This window comes from Mytilus californianus, unplaced genomic scaffold (assembly GCF_021869535.1).
Source record: "Mytilus californianus isolate M0D057914Y unplaced genomic scaffold, xbMytCali1.0.p SCAF_4, whole genome shotgun sequence".
Taxonomy (NCBI): domain Eukaryota; kingdom Metazoa; phylum Mollusca; class Bivalvia; order Mytilida; family Mytilidae; genus Mytilus; species Mytilus californianus.
The window spans coordinates 50,272,073-50,292,432 of NW_026262690.1; the positions used below are offsets into that span (position 1 = coordinate 50,272,073).

General features: G+C 33.1%; 1 protein-coding gene across 1 annotated transcript in view; it reads right to left on the reverse strand.

Annotated features, from left to right (window-relative positions):
* LOC127698384 (WD repeat and HMG-box DNA-binding protein 1-like) overlaps nucleotides 1–20,360 on the reverse strand; it is a 53,636-nt gene that overhangs the window by 25,310 nt on the left and 7,966 nt on the right. Inside the window, exons 3-13 of the mRNA XM_052201818.1 lie at nucleotides 18,888–19,039; nucleotides 17,619–17,727; nucleotides 16,700–16,797; nucleotides 15,352–15,400; nucleotides 13,928–14,020; nucleotides 13,244–13,350; nucleotides 11,987–12,071; nucleotides 11,044–11,091; nucleotides 9,503–9,680; nucleotides 5,181–5,350; nucleotides 41–225 (exon numbers count right to left, since the gene is read on the reverse strand). Coding sequence (XP_052057778.1) covers nucleotides 41–225; nucleotides 5,181–5,350; nucleotides 9,503–9,680; nucleotides 11,044–11,091; nucleotides 11,987–12,071; nucleotides 13,244–13,350; nucleotides 13,928–14,020; nucleotides 15,352–15,400; nucleotides 16,700–16,797; nucleotides 17,619–17,727; nucleotides 18,888–19,039 — 1,274 coding nt within the window. The remainder of the gene's footprint in view (nucleotides 1–40; nucleotides 226–5,180; nucleotides 5,351–9,502; nucleotides 9,681–11,043; nucleotides 11,092–11,986; nucleotides 12,072–13,243; nucleotides 13,351–13,927; nucleotides 14,021–15,351; nucleotides 15,401–16,699; nucleotides 16,798–17,618; nucleotides 17,728–18,887; nucleotides 19,040–20,360) is intronic.

Genomic DNA, 20,360 nt, shown 5'->3' on the forward strand with positions numbered 1-20,360 from the left:
ATCAGACCTTTTTACATGTTTTTATCATTGATCAACTAACCTTGGATTATCTGCATCACTTTCACTGGCTAGAATGACAGCTTCTGATGACATATCAGCCATGGTATAATTACTTGTATTTGTCACATGCATGGCATGATGTATTGCTGTATCATGAAATTCAATGTCAATAGAATTCTCTTCATCTGTATTGTACTGTTTTATAACACCAATAAAATTCCAGATCTAAAAAGAAATATACCATGTAAAAGAAGGATTCTTGCATATCTTTATTCATATTTCTTGTTAACAAAGGCAAATTCTCCAATTAATGGTTCTGTGCGTCTTGCAGCCTTTTTAGGAATTGCTTGGGCATGGGACGTCAGAGGGCAGTCCATAGAGACTTGGAAATTACCAACTAAGTCTTGAGGCAGCAAGTTTCTTTCTCAAAATATAATAGATCCATTTTATAGTAGAATAATCACACATAATTTTATTCTTTATTCATTTTACTCCATAAATAGGTAACTCCTACTGACACTCTGTAGCACAAACGAAAAACTCAATTTCCTAAACCCACCCTTTTCAGCAAAATACTTTCACTTTGAACAAGATATTGAGATCTTGTTTTATTTTCTCACATTATATGTAATTATGAATGCTATTTTATGCAAATAGCTTGACATGCTCTACATTTGCACAGGATGGATTGGATGAAGAGTCAAATTTCAGGGATTCAAAGGAAAAATGTTTCTGTTTGTGCTACAGGGTGTTAGTATATGTAAAAAGGTTATATATTTGTGGATTGAAATATATATGGAATCAAAGAATGTTTGATTAATCTACTTGAAAATAGATATATTATAATTTCGCCCAAAATCTGGGCCGGCAATTTCCATGTCGTTCTTAATTGACTGCATTCAGACTTCAAACAGTCTCAGCAAGTCCTAAAAAGGCTATAAGACCTCAGAGCAATCTTGGTCTATGGTTTTACATATAAAGAGAGAGAGTCTGTATTGCTCAATCAAATTTTCAAGGGTTGAAGGTTTTATTATTCTTTTTCCTTATAATTTTAATAATGGCAACAATCTTGGTTGGTCAGCAGTGATCTTGGACACTACCAAATCATTATTTCAACAATTTTTTTTTGTTCCAACATACTAAACTAGAGGCTCTCAAGAGCCTGTGTCGCTCACCTGATTCTACTTTGGTTTTGGAAATCATGTAAAAATAGATTAAAATCATAACAGATGCCCTAATAATGAGTGAGGCCAAATTTGGTTTAATATTGGTCCTGTAATTTAATAAAAAATCCTGGTGGCCATCTTGAACAGTAAATCGGCAACAAAGTAGCAACACTTAATCAGCACCTCATAAGAAACATTTATGCCATGTTTTGGTTTCATTCCATTCAGTGCACCTCTAGAAGAAGCATTTTATGTATTTCCCATAGGGTCTTATGTTAAAGGAAGTCCCCCCATTGGCGGCCATCATGGATGAAGGATCAGCTTCAAAGTAACAAAACTTAGTCAGCACCTCATAAGGAACATTCATGCCATGTTTGGTTTCAATCCATTCGGTATGTGGTTCTCTAAAAGAAGACATTTGTATGTATTGTCCATAGGGTCCTTTGTTAAACATTGTCCCCATCTGGCAGCCATCATGGATGAAGGATCAGCTTCAAAGTAACAACACTTTGTCTGAGCACCTCAAAAGGAACATGCATGCCATGTTTGGTTTCATTCCATTCAATGGTTCTCTAAAAGAAAACATTTGTACGTATTTCTCATAGGGTCCTATGTTAAACTAAGTCCTACGCTGGCGGCCATCTTAGATTATGGATCGGCTTCATAGTAACAACACTTGGTCAGCACCTCATAAGGAACATTCATGCCATGTTTGGTTTCATTGCATTCAGTGGTTCTCTAAAAGAAGGCATTTGTATGTATTTCCCATAGAGTCCTATGTTAAACTAAGTCCCCCGCTGGCTGCCATCTTGGATGATGGATCAGCTTCAAAGTAACAACACTTGGTCAGCACCTCATAAGGAACATTCTTGCCATGTTTGGTTTCATTCCATTCAGTGGTTCTCTAAAAGAAGACATTTGTATGTATTTCCCATAGGGTCCCATGTTAAACTAAGTCCCCTGCTGGCAGCCATCTTGGATTATGGATCGGCTTCAAAGTAACAACACTCGGTCAGCACCTCATAAGAAACATTCATGCCATGTTTGGTTTCATTCCATTCAGTGGTTCTCTGAAAGAAGACATTTGTATGTATTTCCCATAGGGTCCAATGTTAAACTAAGTCCCCTGCTGGCGGCCATCTTGGATTATGGATCAGCTTCATAGTAACAACACTTGGTCAACACCTCATAAGGAACATTCATACCATGTTTGGTTTCATTCCATTCAGTGGTTCTCTAAAAGAAGACTTTTGTATGTATTTCCTATAGGGTCCCATGTTAAACTAAGTCCCCCGCTGGCGGCCATCTTGGATTATGGATTGGCTTCAAAGTAACAACACTCAGTCAGCACCTCATAAGGAACATTCATACCATGTTTGGTTTCATTCCATTCATTGGTTCTCTAAAAGAAGACATTGGTATGTATTTCCCATAGGCTCCTATGTTAAACTAAGTCCCCCGCTGGCGGCCATCTTGGATTATGGATCAGCTTCAAAGAAACAACACTCGGTCAGCACCTCATAAGGAACATTCATACCATGTTTGGTTTCATTCCATTCAGTGGTTCTCTAAAAGAAGACATTTGTATGTATTTCCCATAGGGTCCTATGTTAAACTAAGTCCCCCGCTGGCGGCCATCTTGGATTATGGATCAGCTTCAAAGTAACAACACTCGCTCAGCACCTCATAAGAAACATTCATGCCATGTTTGGTTTCATTCCATTCAGTGGTTCTCTAAAAGAAAACATTTGTATGTATTTCCCATAGGGTCCAATGTTAAACTAAGTCCCCTGCTGGCGGCCATCTTGGATTATGGATCAGCTTCATAGTAACAACACTTGGTCAGCACCTCATAAGGAACATTCATGCCATGTTTGGTTTCATTCCATTCAGTGGTTCTCTAAAAGAAGACATTTGTATGTATTTCCCATAGGGTCCCATGTTAAACTAAGTCCCCCGCTGGCGGCCATCTTGGATTATGGATCGGCTTCAAAGTAACAACACTTGGTCAGCACCTCATAAGGAACATTCATGCCATGTTTGGTTTTATTCCATTCAGTGGTTCTCTAAAAGAAGACATTTGTATGTATTTCCCATAGGGTCCAATGTTAAACTAAGTCCCCTGCTGGCGGCCATCTTGGATTATGGATCAGCTTCATAGTAACAACACTTGGTCAGCACCTCATAAGGAACATTCATGCCATGTTTGGTTTCATTCCATTCAGTGGTTCTCTAAAAGAAGACATTTGTATGTATTTCCCATAGGGTCCCATGTTAAACTAAGTCCCCCGCTGGCGGCCATCTTGGATTATGGATCGGCTTCAAAGTAACAACACTTGGTCAGCACCTCATAAGGAACATTCATGCCATGTTTGGTTTTATTCCATTCAGTGGTTCTCTAAAAGAAGACATTTGTATGTATTTCCCATAGGGTCATATGTTAAACTAAGTCCCCCGCTGGCGGCCATCTTGGATTATGGATCGGCTTCAAAGTAACAACACTCGGTCAGCACCTCATAAAAAACATTCATGCCATGTTTGGTTTCATTCCATTCAGTGGTTCTCTAAAAGAAGGCATTTGTATGTATTTCCCATAGGGTCCCATGTTAAACTAAGTCCCCCGCTGGCGGCCATCTTGGATTATGGATCGTCTTCAAAGTAACAACACTCTGTCAGCACCTCATAAGGAACATTCATGCCATGTTTGGTTTCATTCCATTCAGTGGTTCTCTAAAAGAAGACATTTGTATGTATTTCCCATAGGGTCCTATGTTAAACTAAGTCCCCCGCTGGCGGCCATCTTGGATTATGGATCAGCTTCAAAGTAACAACACTCGGTCAGCACCTCATAAAAAACATTCATGCCATGTTTGGTTTCATTCCATTCAGTGGTTCTCTAAAAGAAGACATTTGTATGTATTTCCCATAGGGTCCTATGTTAAACTAAGTCCCCCGCTGGCGGCCATCTTGGATGATGGATCCGCTACAAAGTAACAACACTTGGTCAGCACCTCATAAGGAACATTCATGCCATGTTTGGTTTCATTCCATTCAGTGGTTCTCTAGAAGAAGTTCAAAATGTAAAAAGTTAACGCCGACGACGGACGCCAAGTGATGAGAAAAGCTCACTTGGCCCTTCGGGCCAGGTGAGCTAAAAAGCATCAATCTCGTTCCATCTAACATCACACTGAAAAGGACAGAGTTACCAGGTTGGTTAGCACTCAATTCTCCTGATATGAATTTTAAAACTACACAATTTTTAGAGACACTTCAAGTTACTTTGGAGAAGTTGAAGAATATGAAAACTAAAAACCTTATCATTCTTCGTGATCTATGGCCACTGTCAGGAATAGCACAAGCTCTCTTCAATCCTATTCAACTTCTTAAGGTAAGGAAACAAATCGAATTGCTCTATACCTAATTTTTCAGGATCTTATATAGCTTAAACAGTTTTTAAATTTCAAAAGATTTGGTCAAGCTGGTGCAATAATCATCTTATGGTGTAACAGATAGAAAAACAAGCAGACATGTACATCACTTTATATCCCTCTCATTTGTGGTCGGGCTATACCGGTTATAATTATGGAGCCACACAGAAGCTGGATGACAAGTCACAATAAATATCCTTCAGTTTGGTGAGCTAATAAATCATTTTGTGAATTTTCTTGCTATTCATTCTGACATCTATGAGACGCTGATTATATTATTATATTTAAGGTTTTTCCGTAATATTTCAGGACCTCCATTTTTTTTAATACAGGATATCCATAAATCATTGAGGACCTCCATAAAAATTCATGGATATTAAAAAATTAAATTTTGAAGGTATTGAAATATATAATTATGGAGCTCCATAAACATTAAAGACATCATGAAATATTTATGGACAATAAAGCAATTTTGATCAATCATTCGTGGAGGTCCTGAAATCAAATTATGAAATAAAATAATTTTGACTAAATCTGTGTCTCATAGACATCAATACTGAAGAAAATCCTTGTTAGTTTCATATACCATGTATCTGCTTGAAAGATGAACAGGTGTTGATCCAGACTGAAATGATCCTTGCATTGGAGTGGGTTTAAAGCCTTCCACATGTACAACAGGTTTAGGTAGTGTAAATGGTTCTGATACTGCACTTGAAGCATCATCATCATCTGAACCAGCCTTTCTTGAATCTTCATCTGCCAAAAAAAAGGAAAACATGTTGGTGTGTTAGGTTTTTAATTCAGGAGTGCTGTACATGTCTATAACAAATCAATGGAGAATATCTCCATATGAAATGATTGGATTTATATTTTAATCCATTTAAATACATTTGAGGTAGTTCATCGATTTAAATTATTTTCAATATAAAATCAAGGTTTTATACTCTGGTGGAGAGTTGTCTCATTGCAATCATACCACATATTCTTTTTATTAACCCCCTACCGACGAAGTCGAAGGGGACTTTAGGGTTGCACTCAGGGCTTCCAAAAAATATTTGAGCAAGCCGGACATTTTTGTCTTATCCCAATTTAATCCCTTAAAACTTAGTAACAAAAGGCAACCATAGTAATCAGTTGGGCATCATATGGATTATGATTGACACAAAAAGGTATTTGACTTGATTTTTTATATAAATTCAATGTTCTGACATTAACTGTTAAATTGACAGTGCACCATTTGCAGTGTGCAACATCAGAGTATTAATATCTGTCTAAGACTCTTTATTTGCGCAAAAATACGCTGTCAATAACTAAACTTTCGTTTTTAAAAAGTACTTTTCCTATTACCGGATGTTGACTTGATAATGGTAAAACACGGACCAGAGACGGATACGTAAAATCCGTGTACGTTTACAAAGCACGATTGAGTTTAAAAATAGGTCTTTCCACTTTTTTCTACAGGAAAAGACTCGAAAAGAATGTTAGATATAGGTATCAATGAAATTTTTAGCATTTTTGAAAATTCGGATGCATAATTTTATCTCATACCTGCGCACATGCGCAAGAGTGTACTACTAGTTCAAACAATGTGGTTCTGACGATTTTTCCTTTATTTCTTCCTTTTTAAATTTTCATCAAATCATATTTATGTACGTTTTCTGGTAATCAGAATCTTGTTGACTAAATTAATTAGATACAAACCGCTGAAATTTAAGAAAATAACTTTCAATACTAAACCGATCTATCTCCGGTACATAATAGTTTACCTGTCACCTGAACAGGTAACATCAGCTGTCAGAGAACTAATTAATCTTGATTGTAATGAGAGGGTATTATAGTAGGGTTTGTTTTGATAGTAATTATTAACCATGTCACTTATATGACCAGAAATGTGTGGCTGTTTAAGGGAAAAGGTCAGATAAAAAGATCGCATAAAGTTCAATTTTTTTCTGAATTATATTAAAATGTCTGGTTTTTTTCTAAACTATATCAAAATGACCGTTTCAGCCTTGGCACAACAAGTCATTTATATAATTAACGGACTTGTCCGTAAAATATGACGGTTTCGGAAGCCCTGGTTGCACTCTGTCCGTCTTGTCTGTCCATCCGTCAGTCCGGCAAATCAGTTTTCCACACTTTTTTCTTCGTGCTTGAAGACATTGATTTGATATTTGGTGTATTGTTTTATCATGACAAGTTACAGTTCAAGTTCGAATTTTGTTCGGGTCTGACGATTTTGTGCCGAGTAAAGGTCCTTGAACTTAGAAAATTCACTCAAATAATCAGTTTTTCACACTTTTTTTTGTTATGCTTGAAGATATTGATTTGATGATTGGTATATAGTTTTATCATGATAAGTTACAGATCAAGTTCGAATTTTGGTCCGGTCTAATGATTTTATGCAGAGTTATGGTCCTTGGACTTAGGGGACTATGTATTGCCAGGCAATACTCACAGAATACTTGTTATTTTGACTTTTTCTTAATTACACTTGAGTATAAAAGCAATAAAAATCGGAACTTGTTCACTCTGATTTCAAGTAATCAATCAAAAGGTCATTTATCATATGTCGTCCGACCACGGCAATTAGGGCAACACCCTCTAATAAAATGCTTCGCTGAGCACAGCCTGATACGACCGCTGAGGTTGAACCCTGAACAGTTGGTGCAAGTTTGGACACAATATTCAAGCTTGATACTGTCTGAATTTGGATTGTGATCAAATTTTTGACATAATATAGGTTTCTGACACAAAATAAATGTGAAAAATCTTAAAAATTTGAAATGGGTTGAAATATTTGTATTAATTTTCAATTGAAGATTTCTTGCAATTGCACAATACTGTGCAATTGGATATTTCTTGCTAATCTGCAATACTGTGCAATTGAAGATTTCTTGCTATTGCGCAATAATGTGCAATTGAAGATTTCTTGTTATTGCACAATACTGTGCAATTGAAGATTTCTTGATATTGTGCAATATTATGCTATTGCGCAATACTACTGTGGATTCATTTTTATTCGTGGTATACCAATTTTTCGTGGGTTTCGTGGGTCACACAGAACCACGAATTTAAGAATTCAACGAAGAATAATCCGAAGAAATGTGTATGGAGTCGGATGTTTATTTCCGGTTATGTTATGCAGTTCTAGTATAGTGTTGATTAGCGATAAACATTGTAACATAACACGTGTTTTTATTGAAAGAAGATACAAGTATTTTGATTAAATCAATAATAAATATATCGAATATCAGTGATAATTTACTTTTTAAAATTGATTAAAACTATTCATGGAAAAAACTGCCAGTTGTTAATTACTGTGTCATAGTTTGGTTTACTGGTGATTAAAAATCAATAGGATTAAGTACGGGAATATATTGCCCGTAGGTAATATTGTTTATGACAGGAACATTTATTTTCACACCTTTTATCATAGAGTTTTGAATGCCTTATAAAATTCCGACAAGAATTTATAAATTGTAAAACAAACAAATAATGAGTTGTCTCTGTCCATTATTGTAATAGAAGTTTTCAATAAACACTTTAACCTAGAATGACCAAGCGAGGATTTTGACAATTCAAAACTTTTTCAATGAATTCCTTCTTTTTTGTTTGTTTTATTATTATTGATCAATCCAAGGAGGTTATATGATCTCCTAAATCAAAAAGAAATCCACGAATTACGTATCTGTTTGATTTTTTTTGTAATCAGCGATCCACGAATTTACGTATACCACGAAACGTCTTTTTTTCTCTATCCACGAAAATTGATACCCACGAAAATAAATGAATCCACAGTATGCAATTGAAGATTTCTTGCTATTGCACAAAACTATGCAATTGAAGATTTCCTGCTATTGCGCAATAGTGTGCTGTTGCACAATAGTTCTGACATATAATAATTTACACGTCATGTTTGGTGTGTATCTCCTGCCATATCAGTATTTTTTTGCTTTTAAATATAAATCAGAAATAATAAATGCAAAAATGGACAATTTTAAGAAAAAAAACCCAAAAAATTATGAAACCCCCCCCCCCCCCCCCCCTCCCCCTTAATATTTTTTTACCCCCCTTTTAGTAATTACCCCCAAACTCAATCCCAGATTTCCCTTTGTGGTATGGTACCTACCAGTACAATTTCAAAAAGATCAATACACTTAAACACAATTTATTGTCTGGAAACTAGAAAAATTCTTGTTTTTTACCTCTATTTAGCCCCTAATTCCTGAACGTTTGGGGCAATAACCCCCAATCTCAATCCCAGCCTTTAATTTGTGGTATGGTACCTTGCAGTACAATTTCAGAGAGATCCATACACATAAACACAAGTTATTGTCTGGAAACTAGAAAAATGCTTGTTTTTGGCCCATTTTTAAGCCCCTTATTCCAGAACATTTAGGGCAATTACCCCCAAACTCAATCCCAGCCTTCCTTTTGTGATATGGAACCTTGTGGTACAATTTCAGAAAGATCCATACACTAACACACAAGTTATTGTCCGGAAACAACAAAAATGCTTGTTTTTGGCCCCTAATTCCTAAACTGTTGGTAACATAACCCCCAATATCAATCCCAACCTTCCTTTTGTGGTATTGAACCTTCTGGTAAAATCTCATAGAGATCCATTCACTTGAACTAAAGTTATTGTCAGGAAACCAAACTTGTCTTCGGATGACAACATCATACCAATATACGACGCAAAAAAAATTTTTTGCGGTCGTATAAAAATCAAGTTATAAAAGATTTTTAAACAGTCATTGAACCATCAAAATAAGATCAAGAACACTTGGCATATGCCAAACAGAAACCAGACCAGACTGAATAACTAGATTTTCAACTTCAGATATATGAAGTTGTATGTAATTTTGAGTATACATTCATCACTAAAAGACAAGATAGGCTATATACCATCTAAATCAGGAAGTGGTTTAGCTTTAGATATTGGTGTATCTACATCACTGTCATTGTCTTCATCCATTGGCTGGTCATCATCTGCCAACTTTTCATTGGTTGCTTGAATGAGAAAGTCATCATCTTCATCTTCAAATATTCCCATGGTTTCTTTTGCTCTTGTTTCAGACATGGTCTGGTAGTTTGTAAATAAACAATAAACAAAGTTGCAGCAACTGGTTTGATAAATAAAAGTACCATCGGCATTGCAAACTCAAATAATTGGGCAAGCTAAAAATACCTATTTTATTTGATAATTCAGAAACAGGATCAAAAATAAATTCTACTCACACCAAACAGCTTTTTTTATATTTTTCAAAGAATGTTTTAGAAACTGTTGTTTTATTCAGTTGTGTTATATAAATTTATGAAGACTTTTAAAACAATTTTGAAGAAGATTAAATCAGAAATATATACTTTCATAAAGTTCAAGACAAACTACAAACCAGTAATCAAAATTGGTAGAAACATAAAATTATTAGCTACCAATTAATTGTTAACTTCTATATTACATGTAAAAAAACAAAGGATATGGGGTATCCATCCATGACACAAAAACAGTACATGCACAGCAAAAAACACAAAAAAACAAAGGAACAGCACTTTCATTGCTAAATACACCATAACTTTAAAAATACAGAAGAGCATACATCAATTTGTAACTTGAGGCTCCAAGGACCATGTATTACTTATCTTTGATTTTTGTATAAAATTTCACAATTTTCATATCGGGGCCTTTTAAAGTTCACTATCCAGTATGGGTTTTACTCATTGTTGAAGGCCATACAGTGGCCTGTAATTGCTTTATACCACTTCATTTTAAATCTGGTGGATAGCTGTCTCATTGGCAATCATACCACATCTCATTTTCATGGTTGTCCTATTGCTTATAGTATTTGAAAACAGAACAAAACACATTAACTAATGAACCATGAAAATAAGGTCATGGTCAGATAAAACCTGCCAGACTGACATGTACACTTTACAATCATTCCATACACCACATAAAGTTGACCCTAATTTAAGTATCTGAGAAAAAGGTTTTAACCTTAAAAAACTCGACCCTGATCACTGATCCATAAAATGAGGTCGAGGTCAGATGAACCCTGTCTGACAGACATGTAGACCATGCAAGAAATCCATATACCAATTTTACTCGTGAGAAATTCACATGACAGAAAAAAAACTATACATTTTTTTATGCAGTTGCTGAACCATGAAAATGAGGTCAAGGACAATATTAATGAACACATGACAGATGGAAACTTAATATCATAAGGCATCTGTATACAAGGTATGTTGCATCCAGGTTTTCCTACCCTCTAAAATATAAAGTTTTATACAAATAGTTAACACAGCAGCCAGATTGTTATCCCTTAGTCTCTGATTCTTCAAATTTCATCGCAGGGAAGACAAAAAACATAATCTTCTCACTGTTCAAAGAAAAACATGAATTAAATTGTATTCTGTTTAGTATGAGAAAATATAAGAAAACTAACCTTCCCTGTACTGTCCAGTGACAAATCTTCTAGCATCCCCAGCTGGCCCTAAAATAAAAACCCATGAACTACATTATGTACTCTTAAGGCATACCCTCACAAAAAGGAAATAGCCATATACAAATAGTCTACTTTCATGATAAGGGAAAATTTCACTATTATAAAAAAACAGAAACAATAAAGTGGCAAATTTTTTTAGTGTATAATTAGACATCTTTTGATCAAAGTGAGGCCATGCAAAATAAATATTCTGGTTTTCAGGTACAGCTATTTCAGCCAGAAATTAACCTACAACTTGTAATGTTGGAAAACAAAAATAAAATTATAGGTAAATTGTCCACTTTGTTCCAATTTACCACCTTCAAACTGGCCAAAGGGAGATAACTGTAACTAAGTTGGACTCCTTGAATTACTGGAATAAAGCTATGAGCATTAACAAATTTTTTTTTTAGATATATCTAGATTATTAATACCAGGTTATTCATAAATTGTATTTGCATAACATCAATAACCAAATGTCAAAGCAACACCTGATTTGACTGTTAGAATGGAAAATTATGATTACAATGTACAAGGACCTTGTACCAATATCCCCTGTGAGTGTAGTAAATTTGTGTTTCCAATCTTAAGTACACTTTTCTAGTTTTTATTTTCAGTTTTATGGTTTCATAATAAAAATTGGCTTTTCTCTAGAGCTTGTTATTTGGTCTGCATGTTTGCTCATTGTTGATAGGTCAAATGATGACATCTCGAAATTCATTCATATATTTTTGTTGTTGGTTTGCTGTATCACTGACATTTACCTTTCATCTTCTTTGATTCAATATTATCTACTTAAGTTCAGCAATACCAAATAAATATAAGATAAAATCAAATGTTATTTGAATGGTTTAAAATAGCTGTTTCAAAAACAACAATAATTAGTAAAACTCCTGCTCTATACCTCCATATCACAGAATGCTATCTCTGGTTTACCATTTGGATTCCAAGCCAAAGCTGTAATAGTAAATCCATTATCATGTTTAAACCTGAAAAATATAACAATGTATATGGAAAATAATTCACATGGGCAGTTGTGAAATAATCAGATTTAAAGTTATATTCCTACAACCCCTATGAATCCTAAATTACTCAACTAGCATGTATATAATATTGACTATATGTCTTTTGGTCGGTTGTGTCTTTGGGTTGCTGTTTTATTGAATGATAGCCAACATCTTCTTTCACTTCTGTCCACTTTGATACATAATATAAGCTGGTTATCTGGCACCTATATTAATACTATGGCACAAATAAGTAATAACATTACTGTATTTGAAAAATTGCCACAGTCAAAACACAAACTGATGGCAGCAACTTTTCAAAAACAATACTGTTATTTCTATTCTGCTACATCTAAAAAAAAATGGAGAATGTGTCTATGGGCCACAGATGCCCTCGCTTGTAAATATGCATGAGTCAACTTCCACATACAGATGCAGGATTCACATAGACCATTTTGTGATTATAAGCATTGTGTAAAAGTTTCATAACATTTGGTTGAGGCAAACTAAACTTAGAGAACGGAAACGATAGATTTAGCAATTTTTATGTTTATAAAGGGGCATAACTCAAGAACGGTAAAAGTGACGACACCCAATTTCAAAATTGATCTGTGTTTTGTGGTAATAAGCATTGTGTATAAGTTTCATAACATTTGGTTGAGGCAAACTAAAGTTAGAGAACAGAAACGAAAAATTCAGCAATTTTTATGTTTATTAAGGGGTAAAAGTGACGCCACCCAATTTTGAACTTGATTTGTGTTTTGTTGTAATAAGCATTGTGTATAAGTTTTATAACATTTGGTTGAGGAACTAAAGTTAGAGAACGGAAACCAATTTTGGGAACAGACGGACATGGGTTACACTTAATGCCCTCTCCGCTACGATGGGGACATAATTAACTTAATGGTATTTTAAGTTCAATCATATTAAAAATCTTGATATTCACGCACTCTATCAGTTAAAGGTTACAAATTGTTGATTAGGATATGTATATATGGGCTCCATGTTTATCTGCAGTACTTCCACTGATACAGCTTTTGCAATTCTTTTTCTATATATTTGTGTCTAAATTTACACTATATCCCATACTGTACAACTTAGGAGTTGACAGTATAGGAAGCTTGTTTAACTGTACTAATCTTTATCTGTAAACAAACCTGTCAACACAAGTCTTTGAATTGATGTTGAATACAAGAATATTACCATCATAACAACCTGCTGCTAAGAACTGTCCATCAGGTGACATTGATAAAATGGAATAAATCTATAAGCAAACAGACGAACAGTTAATTAAAAAGTGACATGACCTTTTCCTTCAACTATAAATTGCAAAGTACTTTAAATTAAATAGGACAGTTTGAATAATTTTAAACCAACTTCTTTGTTTGTCTTATGCTTAACTCCAGTGTATAAGGTTGTGGGTTGTTTAACAAGACCCTCATAGGGAACATATATTAACATATAGGTTTGTATGAGGCGGGTATGAAATTTACATTTCATTTGTATCTCATAGAATTTTTATTTTGTTATGCTTCATTCTTTATATTTATTAAGATACTCTTAGTAGTTCTTTAATTCAGAGTTTATTTGTCAGTTATAATCTATGATCACATGGTATTTCATTTGTATTATAATCTTGACATATGTATATATTATTATGACTACCTGCAAAGCCAGATTGTTTTTTTTTTATGATAACTATTGTAATTAGGTTTGGGAGCGTAATTGTACAGTTTTCATTTTTAATGAATATAGATAAAGTTCACCAATTTCTTCATCTATTTGTACCATACATCAGACAAATTTATATAATATTCTAAGCATATTATACAATAACATACCCCTGAAAAATTGTCATCTGTAATGCTGCCAACTTTATTCCATGTGTTTCTTTCAATTATCTGTATTTCCTTTTCTACTGGTATATATAAAAACTAAAAAATTAAAATAAAACAGTATAAAAATAAGGATATATGGTGTGATTGTTAATTAGACAACTATCCATAAGATGTGAACAATTACAGGTCTGTAGGTTATGTAGACTCAAAAGCATCACATCTTTGGTGTCAATTTTGACAAGGTGTTTTTTTAAACAACAATATGCATACGAGCTAGATGGTAAAATATTCAAAAGCAGGTGAGTACCAGAGTTTTTGATGGAATTTTACCTATTAAAATGACACAAAATCTATCGCAATATTTTATTGAGGTGTAAAGAATGTTATGATACCTAACTTAGGGAATTTTTTAACTGTTTTATGACAAAGACTACTGTTGAAAGATTTATTACAATTTTTAATGTTTGTTCCTGATCATTCCAGTGAAATTGTTACCAAAGAGACTAAACACAAATGAATTATAGATTCTACACAAAAATGATTAAAATACTCAAGGATTCAAAGTGGTATACATTGAGTAATGTCAAACCAATGGAGGATGGTGTGCAATACAGATTTTGATGGTCACTATTACATTTATTTATAACTTATTTAAAATCAGGGCAATTTAGAGGTTGATATACTTGATATTTGGTATAGACACGTTTATTTGTTGAAGATCATATGCTGCCCTCTCAATGGCTTTTCTGTATTATTGCTATATAAATAAACTGAGAGTGATTTCCTGTCTCACTGATGTATTTCCCATATCTCTGAGTCAACTAAGTATATATGTTTTCCCAAAATCAAAAAAATGTCAAACCTTTTAAAATTTACCATGAAATAAATATCTTTTTTATTTTTAGGGCAGAAATAATTTCCACAGAATGACGAGATGGGTATAAATTGTAAAACTATACCAAATTATGAAATACACACTTTCATGATTTACTGTTTATGTTAACATTTATTCAAAATCTCATATGACTTGGTTGAAACCCTAAGGTCTATTTATTATATCAAATAAGTATCCAATGTCATATTGTTTCTTATTATGTTCCCAAGTCTGGAAAAATTGGTTAAATATCTTACATAATTCCATCATGGAGAAGATGCTCATCTTCAATATGCATACAAACTTTTTTGCATGAATCAAGTCTGGATTAAAAAATTTGGAGTCTACACTAAGCAGGTAATTTCTTTGGAAAATTTTGCAGAAAAAATTATGAAGTTTCTAAGTCTACAAGAAAAACAGCATGCCTGTCACATAGAATACATTTAATGCAAATAAATTGCAACAGAAAGTAGTTACTCTTTAAGTGACATTTTATCCAAGATTATTTCTTAACTAAAATCAAGTTCTGAGGAATCAGTCTTTAATAACTTACATCTCCCTTCTGTTTTTCCCAACACAAACGACACAAAGTCTTTGATAAACTGTAAGAAAAAAATCAATATTAGATCATTTACAATAGATATACCATTGCCACTGCTAAAGAAGCATACTGACACTTACATGTAAATATTCCAATACTGCCCAGTACTGAACTTGTATGAATTATTTCCTTCTTTACAGTTTGAAAAAAAAATAAAAATTAAAACATTTTAAGGTACAACTGAAATAAACAAAATAAACTGTTCCTTTTACAAAGTAGACACAACACTTTCTAAACAGTAAAACTACAATGATGAAATTTAATTGAATTTATATTTGATTGGGAATAGCTATAAACTTCCTGAATAATCAATTCAAACTGAAGTAATTCCATGAGTACCCCCAATTTGCTGAATTTCTCATTTTTCAAGGGCATGACTTCTAGTAAAAATTTGTAAGGGTTCCGCGGAACCCAGTGTCTCGCCTACTTTTGCTGTAAGTTGCAGACTCAACAAAAATGGGGAAAAAATTATTAAAATTTTTTCTCTAGATACTATCTTTTGATTGTAAGAAATTCTGTTCAAGTTTGGTAAAAATCCAAGATGGTTTATGAATCTAATAAATGTTTTAAAAACATTAACTGCAGACTGTACGTAATGTTAACTGGAATAAAGCTAAGTCAATTTATAAGTAATATACGGAAAAACAGGAAATAAATTTTTACAAAATTTCCTTCTAGATACTAGCTTTTGATCATAAACAAGCTTCTGTCCAAGTTTGGTACAAATCCAGGATAGTTTAAGAAAGTTATTAAAATCGGAAAAACTTTACAGCTCTTTTCATAATGCTAGTAAGACAAAGGTTTGTTTGGCTTGTTTGCTTTGTTTGTATCAATGTTTGCTCAAGCATTGTAATTGAGATTGACATCTGAAAACAACATAAAAAGGCGGATTTAAACTTGTATACATTATATTTAAATTTGATTGGACATTATCAAATAATAAAATTTACCTATACACATGTTTAACTCCGCCTACTTATATTGTTTGCAGATGTCAATCTTAATTACAATGCTTGAGCAAACATTTATACAAATAAAGCAAGCAAGTCAAACAAACCTTTGTCTTGCTAGCATTATGGACACCGCAGAAGGAATGTAGGATCGCTATGTCTCGCTTTTGCAACAAAAGTCGCAGGCTCGACAAAAATGTTTATATTTATATTGTCAACAATTGTTATTGTTATTGTTGTATATCAGATATATTAGCACACTAATGGTATTATATGTAATTAGTTCGTTTCATAAATTTTCAAACTGGATCATAAAAAATTTCAGGTTTACATAGGACAATCATGTTTACCTAACATCACTGCATTTAGATAAAATATTGAGAGATTTCACTACTTTTTGGTCATCAATTTTCCATATTTTGACAGTTCCATCACAACTTGATGATGCCTGAAAAATAATATGTAGGTACATGTAGTACATTTAAATACACATGTATCAATTATTCATATCTAAGAATTCAGGGTCCATGCTCAATTGAGTTTGAGTGCAATAAGAAGATATTAAAACTAAAACTTGTATGACAGAGACACCAATTACTGGAACAACCCTAATTTTTAACAGCCATCCATCATCATCCAATTTATCCCTGATTCAAATGTCTCTGTATTAAAATTCTAATCAGAAATCAGTGGAAAATATGTAGAATTCATACAAGTAAACAGCTCTGTAATCTTCAAATTTTCATCATGAAATAATTTTATACCAATTAACCAAGATTCAGTGATAAATTTGACAGTATCAAGAAACTTAAATTTTGAACACATTTCAGTATTTTAACTGCTATGAAATTGCCCTTAAAAATCCAGAATCAAGAGAGGATATCCATTCCCAAATGAAGTTTGTGAAAGATGTAATTTATGAGTAAACAGATGACACAAAGAAAATATATTTGCTGAATTAAAGGCATTAATTATAACAGGTCCATCTTTTCAAAATTATAAATTTTGATGCAAATAGATAATGAATACAACAAAATTTCCAAATGCATCTACATATGATATGCTTGTAACATAAAAATACCCAATTGAATTTATTCAACAAAATATAGACTGTTTCAATATTGATTTACCAGACATAAATACCAAGTTTTACCTAATTCATTACACAAAAAAAAAATATAACCATTATTATATTAAATGCACCATAAAAACTAAATTACTTATTCCCCATACAAACATGTTTACACTTATAACTGTATAAGACCTTACCAAGAATTGTTCTTTTGGATCAAGAGCTACACTAAGAACAGGTGCCTCATGTCCTGAATATGTCTTACTGCTACTTGTATCTGTATCAACAATCTTTATCACAAAATCACTGAAACACAAGTCAAAAGTGTAAGTAATTTTTACCTGACTTACAGTTACTTAATAGTTGCCTACATCTATGTAATTTGGTCTCTGGTGGATAGTTGTCTCATTGGCAAACATACCACATCTTCATGATCCTTATCTCTATATTATTATATATCATAAAGAAGTAATTTTAAAATAAAAAGTAATAATTGACTATGAAAACTATTTTTGTACCTTGTACATATCAGGAACTTTTTGCTATGTTCATGGTTGGCATATGTGTTTTACTGCAAAATGTACCCTTAACAAATATCTCAGTCCATAAAATGCATTTTTGAAGGCCATTAAAAGCAAATGATGGACAAAAAGAAGCCTTAATTAACCTCTCTAACACCAAAACTGAAAACAAAACACACTTAAAAACTAAAATTTGATATAGTTTATTTTTCTTAATTGTTAACAAGACCAATACTGGGCCTGGACCTGCATCACTGCATGCCATTGATTGAGGTAACATATGTGTTGATGAAGGTGATTTTAAAAACTTGATTCGACAGAGATATGTATCGCCTGACTACAGAAAATTCAGAAAAAGACAATCTGGCGAGACAAAAGATATGTTCAATTGGTACTTTTATTGAAGTAATGTTAAGGGATGAAAATGTTATAATATAACAATTTGATTGTTGTAAGATTTTAAACTTTCAGTAAACAGGAAGTGGCTGCAGGGCAGATGTGAAATTGCTTACAAGCTATAACTCAACATCATCAAGCTCCAGACTAAATATAAATTATTTCCTATCATAGAAGCAAAGAAAAGTTTGATGAAAGTTTTCTACCACAGGTATTTCAGACAGACGGAATGACAGAGTGGAGCAGTTGCTTAACCAGCTAACTTCAAAGTCTTTCCTATGGATGGAATGATAGACAAAGTCAAGCATCACCTAGGCCTGATTTAGCTGCTAGCAATGCAGGTAAAAAAAAATTTAAAATAAGGGAAAAATTGTTCAGTTCTCTATTTATCACCTCTATTTTATTCTTTCTTTCAAACTATAAGCTGATAAAGCAATTACCAATAGATAAGATTATAGGTTGTTCAAAAAAGAATAATTTTTGTTACTTTTGTAACTTCTACGTAGTGACATAAATTTGCATTGAATGTTCTGTCCAATTATTGGTTACCTTGCTCCTGCAACTAGTTTTTTCCCAGATTTATTTACAACCAAATGATTAGCAGGTGCAGTGAAGCGAGTCAATATTCCATCTGGAGCTCCTTCAGGGAAGGTATATGCCTGAACAGTGTTACAGTCAGATGCAGTAATGATACGATTATTCTGAAAAATAACATAATGCTAATTCAAGTATAACATGTTTATTTCAACATTTCATCTGTTCATTAAGATGTTTAAAAATTAAAGGGTACTACTATACGGCAGGGGTTCAAATTTACTTTATGCAATGGAAGGTCCTCAACCTTTGACCAAAAAGACTGAAAGGTCCTTTATTCTTAGGCTCAATTTTAATTGTACTTGAAAATTCAATTTATAAAAACAAAAAATGCTTACCCTTCCAAAGCACTCAATGCGTCTTTTATACATCAAACTCATGTTTTTTTTCTGAACTTCTAAAATAAATTCATAATCTAAAAATGCTTCTCCTTTTTCCCAGCACTATAGGCTGTGTTAAATAACACCTTGTACCCTTTTCACTATTCTGGCTTCAATTGCTGCTTTATATATATATATATATATATATAAAACACAATGGCCTAACTTTGTGTCAGATAACAGCTTAACTTTGTTTTCAAACTTCATATTTTTGGGCTTTAGTCAGATCCTGTCATTTGGACTTTGTATCACTCATTTCATCAGGTTCTCTTGGAAGAGGTCACCCCAAAACGAACAACTCATACCCTTTACTAGTTATGTTTAAATAATATATTCTCAAGTTTCCTTGTATCTTGTCACAACAACCAGCACGTGACTACACATCAAATTGATTGTGAAGAATTTAAGAAAACACAAAAGTTTCCTTTCAGTAATGTTACATATTTTAGGATCATTTTTATACTAGGTCGATAGATTTTACTCAAAATGTTAATGAAATTTTTTTAACCTGCAAAATACAAAAGTCCGTTGAGTGTAGCTAACTACCGGAAGGATGGTCCAAACCCGAAAATGGAAGGTAACGGACCTCGGACCACTGCTAATTTGAACCCCCGATACAGACAGGGGTGAAAAAAATCTATTTTAAGCCATTGTCAGCTACTGTGAAAGTACTTTAATTTGTGGGTATCAATTTTCATGGTTTGAACAAAAGTTAAATGTTCGTGGGTTCTTAAATTTGTGGATTTTACTTTTCTGAAAAAAAATTGTTACGCAGATTCTTGAAAATTATCATATGTTGTTTTATAATAATTTGTGGGACATTGCTAAATAATGTGTTCATTTTCACTTACTTGTTAGTCTTTCATTACTGACAACTTTCAATTTTTGTTGTTAAAATAATTGCATTCGTAAATAAGCTGATTAATCTATGCTTACAAATTGTCTCGATTGAAGGAAATTGCAAAGTAAACATTTTAATCATTGCACATGTGTAATCAGAAGTGATGACACTATTTAACCCAAATCAAATGATCAACAGATTAACGGT